This window comes from Tenrec ecaudatus, chromosome 7 (genome assembly GCF_050624435.1).
Source record: "Tenrec ecaudatus isolate mTenEca1 chromosome 7, mTenEca1.hap1, whole genome shotgun sequence".
Lineage (NCBI taxonomy): Eukaryota > Metazoa > Chordata > Mammalia > Afrosoricida > Tenrecidae > Tenrec > Tenrec ecaudatus.
In genome coordinates this window covers 160,336,402-160,343,189 of record NC_134536.1, presented here as the reverse complement: position 1 = coordinate 160,343,189, position 6,788 = coordinate 160,336,402, and the positions used below count along the sequence as shown (strand labels likewise).

Here is a 6,788-nt window from a genome sequence, read left to right as displayed (position 1 = left end):
GATTACACTTTCTTAGTAAGTTCCTCCAACATGGACTTCTGGTCCCCGTTAACTCCCCCTGTAGCACCCCCATATTACCAGTTAAAAAGAAAGATGGGTCTTATCGGCTGGCCCAAGACCTCAGGATCATAAATGAAGCAGTGATCCCACTGTACCCAGTAGTGCCAAACCCCTGTACCTTCCTAGGGGAAATTGTGCATGCCTTTACCCCCATTCCTGTGTTCACAGTGAATAAACACTCGTGCCTGTTAATCCTAAGATTTTAAATTATTTCCTATGAAACTAACCTAACTTCAAGGGCCCTGCCACCTCACAACCTTACCCTTGTCTCACTTAAACTGCTCACTTGTTTGTCCGTTTGTTTGTTTTCCCAGAAATTCTCAGGTTACCAAGGCCTCTGAACCAAGTGTGCCAGCTCCAGGACCACCAGCTCCTGGTCCACCTCGACCTTATCTTGAGCCCTGAATGGATAACCCCTTCCAACATATAGGAAGATTATGGACCCCAAACCCCACATTGCCCCTTTTGCCAGCAGGAAGTAGCTAGAGATGTCGTCGCCCAGTACCCCAAAGATTTGGGTCCATATCTCTTCAGGGGGGAAATGTTAGGTAGCTAGCATAAGGACTGGGGCATCCATTATGGATGCTCAGAGGTTTGAGCTTTTGGCCAGGAAGGGATGGTACACCTAGGTGGGTGTTGCACCTGGATTTGCCCATCTAAGCCAGGTGAATTTGATTCAGCCAATGGGGTCCACCAGTATTGCTGACCACGCCCCCCCCAACGGGGCCCTGCAAAGCCAGAGGTTTTGCTCTGACTCTCTCTCTCTCTCCCAGCTGCTGCTACACAATGTAGCACAGCCAGGCTGCGGTCCCACAACTGTACCGCGGACTCTGTCTGGCTTGTGTTCCATTCACTGTAGGACCTGAAATGGCTACTATTCTCTCTACACTCACGTGGCTCATGAACCAGGCTTGGTCATGAATTCCTTCTCGTGTGCATCCAAGGACCGAGGTGTATCTCTCCCCCGAGAGATCTAACATTATGTGGAGGGCTACAGGTAGCCCATTCTTAGTCCGTATGCATGTGAGAGACCAAAGAAGAACGATGCATTGGAATTCGGATGTTGGTGAAGAATACTGAATCTAAGGTGGACCGCCAGAAGAATCCATAATTCATTCTTGGCGGAAGTACAATCAGGATGCACCTTAGAAGCAAAGACGGGTGACTGTGTCTCACGTCCTGTGGACATGTTACCCGAAGGGTCCGGTCCCTGGAGAAAGACATCATGTTTGGTAAAGGAGAGCACATCACCCAGGAAGAGGAAGACCCTCTTGGCGATGGAGTGACACAGTGGCCGCAGCACAGGACTCAAGCACAGGGCAGGTTGTGAGGCTGACAGCATGGGACTGGGCGAGTTTCCTGCAGGTTTATTTTTTTTTTGGCTTTACAAAGACAACTTTATTCTGTCTTCCTTGAGGTACAGGACAAAGAAATGTAGACGTGGCTGTTTAAAAAAATAAGGTTCTCAACAGGTTGGCTGTAGAAAGTACTGGTCTCTTTTCAACATCTGAGGTGCCTGCATTCCTCAGAGATCTCCGTGTCTGGGCATTCATGTTTTACTGAGTCAAGAATGTTTCCAGGGCAGGAATCTTGGCTTCAAAGGAAATGATTGTCTCCTAGGAGCCTGGTGGCATAGTGGTTATGCATTGGGTGAAATCTGCATGGCAGGCAGTTTGAAACCAGCAGCAGCTCCACACGAGAAAGACTGGGCTTTCTACTCCCTTAAACAGTCTCAGAAATTGCTAAGAGCAATTGCAGTGAATTTGGATTCCTTGTTTGCTGATGGGAGTCAGCATCCTCTCTGCCTGCTGGCTTTGCTCTCCTTTGATGTCTTGTAGAGGAGAGACGGGAAGCAAGCAGGGGTGCAGTTTGTTTCTTTCAGCGATCTCTTGTAGGTGTCAGAACAGCCCATCAGCACCTAACAGCCCACCAGCACCTAACACCTAACACCCTGATGGTACGTGGTCAAGCACTTGGCTGCAAACAGGAAGATTAGCGGTTCGAGCCCAACAGCAGCTCCCAGGGGGAAAGGTGTCCAATCTTTGAAGGCTCTATGGGATAGTTCAACTCTGTCCGTCAGGGGTGCCATGACTTGGGACAGACTTTTTTCTGCTTTTTCTTAATTGCTTGGTTTAAAAATGACTTTCAGGGACCAGTTTTGGTTCCCTGAAAGACAACCTCTAGACGATGGCTTTCGGTGGATCATTTTAATCCCAACGGTCCCAGAAACTAGATTTCACGAGCACTCAGAATCCTGTTCCTTATACTCCGTATTCCAAGAGTTCGTGGTGTTGCTGAAGAGGCATGGGCGTACGCATTCCCGTCCTGGTTCCTGTCAGTAGAGCTCTGAGAGATGAGGAATCCCTTGTCTGGTATTTGGGGACTGTATCCAGTAAGGTGCCTGGCTAGCTGATTAACAAATCAGATATTCACAAACTGCAAACGCATTGCTGACAAGTTAGGGCAGTAAGTTGAGGAAGAATTGGTGCTTGGGAAAGGATGTGGAAGCAATCCAGATGGGCCTCTGCAGGAGCACAGAACCAAGTAAGGGAAATAGTGCCCCTGAACAGAGCCCTGGTGGAGGGCCAAAGAGCGGTCCCAACTAGGATGAGGAAGAAACAGGATGAACACCCAGTCCTCGAGGAGGATGTAGGCACTCTCAGGAGGAGGAGCGGGGTGAGGAGAGCTGGTATCTGGGTCCCGGATGCACTTGTTCTTCCTTCTCCAAATTCAGGAAGGCCCACCCTCAATGTGATAGATGTAGAAAAGGAAAATTGCATCTGGACCATCTGGATTCTACAATGAACGTTTTGCTGTGTTTGCTTGATTGTATGTCTTACCACCAACTCATCTCAGTTTGGGATGCCTTTCAAAAGTGCAGGCATCAGTGCGCTTCACCTCAAATCTTTCAGCATGCTTATTATGGACTGGAGGTTAGCATTTGTTTCCCCTTTTTTGTGGCTTCTGGGGGAGGTAAGATTTACATACAGTTGAAGTGTACAAATCTGAAGTTCATTCTGAATTTCAAAAAAATCATTTTAACGGGGGCTTGTACAACTCTTATCACCATCCATCCATCCATTGGGTCAAGCACATTTGTACATCTGTTACCATCATCATTCTCAAAGCATTTGCTTTCTACTTGAGTCCTTGGTATCAGCTCATTTCCCCCTCCCTCTCCACCCGCTCTCCCTCACAAACCCTTGATAATTTAGAAATTATTATTTTGTCATGTCTTGCCCTGTCCAACATCTCCCTTCACCTACTTTTCTGTTGTCCATCTCCCAGGGAGGAGGTCACATGTAGATCCTTGTAATCAAGTTTCCCCTCTCTACCCCACCTTCCCTCCACCCTCCTGGTATCACCACTCTCACCTCTGGTCCTGAGGGGTTCATCTGTCCTGGATTTCCTGTGTTTCCAGTTCCTATCTATACATCATCCTCTGGCCTAGCCAGATTTGTACACCATCCTCTGGCCTAGCCAGATTTGTAAGGTAGAATTGGGATCATGATAGTGGGGGGGGGGGGAAGCAATGAAGAACTAGAGGAAAGTTGGATGTTTCATTGGTGTTAGACTAAGCTGCCTTGTGTCTGCCTGGGCTCAAACGTTGGGTCTGTCAATTACTTTGTCATCTTCCATAAATTCCTTTGTTTGCTTCTCTGTTCCCCAGTGTCCTGTCAGGATTAGAAGAATTGTAAGTGTGTAGATCTGTGTCGGGCACATGTTAAATGCTGTTCACCTAATAACAATAGTAATCATGAGTATTTAAAGTATCTTGGATGCACAGAGATATCATCAAGGAGATATGAGCTGGGACCACCTCCACCTTCCACAGACCCAGCCTTTTCTCCATTCACTTTCTGCTACCTCGCTGCCACCAAGCCAATTCCCACTCACGGGGACCCTGGAACTGCCCCTGCGTGTTTCCTACACTGTAATTCTTTAAGGGAGCAGAAAGCCCGTCTTTCTCCTGAGGGATGGCTGATAGTTTTGAACTGCTGACAGGAGGACTGCAGCCCAATGAGTGGTCGCTATCCCACCAGCGTTATAACTTCTACTCTGCTGCCTACCTCCTTGCTGCTTTGTTGTCCCCCCCCCATCCGTTTATTCGTGAATCTTCTTGCTCACTCATAGACATTTAATAAGTACTTACAAATGGATCAGGCTTCCCCTGGACGCAGAAGTTCTCCGTTCCTTCTTGGCTGCATTCCGTGGACAAGGGAAGCCTCACTCCGTTGCTATCCCCACCCCCCATCCCCTAGTGAATCAGTGGGCAGTAGTGAGGCTGAGACCCTCCGTAGTGGCCATGGCTGTGGCTAGCTTCGCTCTGCCTTTCCCACCATCAAGGAGTAGGAAGCAGCAAGGCCAGAGAAGGGAAAGACTTCGAAAGGTTTGTGGACCAATGGAATTAAGAGAGAACCAAAATTTCCCACCAACGTTCGGAAGCTCCTTGGATGCTCTTCTTGGAGACCCGGACACCCATCCTCAAGACCCCAGTTCTTATCCTCCTCCACCTCAGGGACGTGGGGATAGTCCTCTCTCTAACACGTACCTAGATGGTGAAGAAGGATGCAGATGGGAATCTGGAATCCTGTGTTCTCACTGCAGTCTTGCTACTTGACCTTCGGCAAGCTGCCCGCCTTCCCTGGGCTTTGGTGGCCCTCCTGCTGAACCAGAAGATTTTAAAGGCCCCCTCCAGTACCCAGTACGACCTCTGTCTTCCCCCCCACCCCAACTCCTTCCCCAATTCAGAGAACCCAGACATCCAGCTGCCCCACCCCCCAGCTCTGGGTAAACAGGAAGCTGGGTGAGGGGGGGAGCAGGGCTGTGTGGAAAGTCCCAGCCAGGTGTACAGGTCTGTGGGGAGGGGGGTGGTTCCACCCTGGGGTATGAAAGCCCATTGCCCTGGGCACTGGGTCAGAGTCTCCATGGAGGCACTGGGGCTGGAGGGTCAGGGTGGAAGGCCCCAGGGGAGGGGCTGCCTCCTGCTGGCTGTGGCTGGGGCGATTGTCCTGGGGTCTGTGGTGCTGTCTGTGCCCATCACTGTCCTGACTGTGCTGGCCTTGGTACCCCAGGAGCGGGGAGGACTGGTGAGTGGTGGCAACCAGAAGGCTGCATCCTACCAAGTTCACCCACTCCCAGGTTTTGCTTTCTGGCCTCCTGCCTGGCCCTGCTCAGCTCTCTTCCGGTCCTTGGTGTGAATATGAACTATCACACCGATCTCTTTGCTGGCTCTCCTTCCATGCTTTGGTGATGCTGTTGGGTCGTGAGGCCTCCAAGTTCCTTCCTGTCTGTCTTCCCTTTTCTTTCCCAAGACACAACTGGGTCCAAGGACATGTCTTGCTTGCCCTGCCCCCCCCCCCCCCCCCCCGTGCTTTGGGGTGAGGCTGGTGGGAGAAATCCCAGGCTCTAAGCTGGAGTCCTGGGGACGGGGTGGGACTGGCATCAACTGAATCAGGACTCTGAGCACTCTCACCCAACCCACCCAGGTCACAGAGGCTGCTGCTCAGGGGGCACAGACCCAGCAACAAGTGGGTAAGAACAGATCACCTCCCGCGCCCCTCCGCCCGTCGCCCGTCGGGGACCCCAGTGCTTGTCCTTGTGGCTCTCCCCTCTTCCTCAAGGCATTCCGGGCTCCATGCTGGGCCCTGGTGCCCTGTCCTCTTGGGCGGACTGACCGTGCAGGGGTGCCTTCTCGCCAACCACGAACTTCCCACCCCATCTAGAGTTCCAGAAGCTGCCGGGGGAGAAGTCGGAAACAGATGTGGTCAGCTCCAGGCTGCCTGCTGCCCATCTCATAGGTAAGTCCGTGGGAAACCTGGGTACCCGTGTACCCCGTCCCAGCCTCAGAATCAGTCAGTGTGCAGCGGGCTCGGCCCACTCCAGGGCAGCCAGCTCGGCCGGCCTGCGGTCATGAAGCCCCTTCGGGGGCCTCCCACCCCAGCCCCCCGCCCTCGCCCCACCCTGGCTTCGGGCGTCCTTCCAGGAACGCGCAACCCCCTCCGCCCGCAGCTTGCCCGCGCACGTCCGCAGGTCCACTCTCCGGGCGGCGTCCTGGCTCCCCTGCGGGCGGCTCTGCCCTTCCTCTCCGCGTCGGGTTCCGCGAGCGCCGCCCGATCCTTTCCTCCGCAGGTTCTTGGAAGACTGGGCAGGGGCTCGGCTGGGAGACCACCAAGGAGGACGCGTTCCTGGGGAGCGGGACGCAGTTCTCGGGCGCCGAGGGCCTGGCGCTCCCGCAGGACGGCCTCTACTACCTGTACTGCGGCGTGGGCTACCGGGGCCGCGCGCCCCTGGCCGGCCGGGCGCCGCCGGGCCGCGCCGTCACCCTGCGCAGCTCGCTGTACCGCGCGGGCGGCGCCTACGGCCCGGGCGCGCCGCAGCTGCTGCTGGAGGGCGCCGAGACCGTGACCGTGACCGCGGGCTGGGACCCGGCGCACGCGCAAGCGTACGGGCCCCTCTGGTTCACCAGCGTGGGGTTCGGCGGCCTGGCGCAGCTCCGGAAGGGCGAGAGGGTGTACGTCAACATCAGTCACCCCGAGATGGTGGACTACCGGCGAGGGAAGACCTTCTTCGGGGCTGTGATGGTGGGGTGAGGGCACCCCGCGACACGGCACCACTGGACGTCCGGGTGGACCGGTCCCATAGTCGGGGACCCAGACATCGGGACACCCCCGCCTGGGAGGGAACCTGTAGGAGGCTGGACACAACGGATCTTGCGTCTGCTGAAA

General features: G+C 54.0%; 1 protein-coding gene across 2 annotated transcripts; it reads left to right on the top strand.

The window, feature by feature from the left end:
- Positions 1 to 4,988: 4,988 nt before the first annotated feature.
- Positions 4,989 to 6,653, top strand: LTB (lymphotoxin beta). 2 transcript variants are annotated; one of them, XM_075554154.1, is made up of 4 exons: positions 4,989 to 5,150; positions 5,550 to 5,595; positions 5,787 to 5,861; positions 6,193 to 6,653. In XM_075554154.1, exons 1-4 carry the CDS (start codon positions 4,989 to 4,991, stop codon positions 6,651 to 6,653), a joined length of 744 nt encoding a protein of 247 aa, XP_075410269.1. The 2 variants fall into 2 exon arrangements, with proteins under 2 accessions (XP_075410269.1, XP_075410270.1); XM_075554155.1 differs by lacking the exons at positions 5,550 to 5,595; positions 6,193 to 6,653.
- Positions 6,654 to 6,788: the final 135 nt, after the last annotated feature.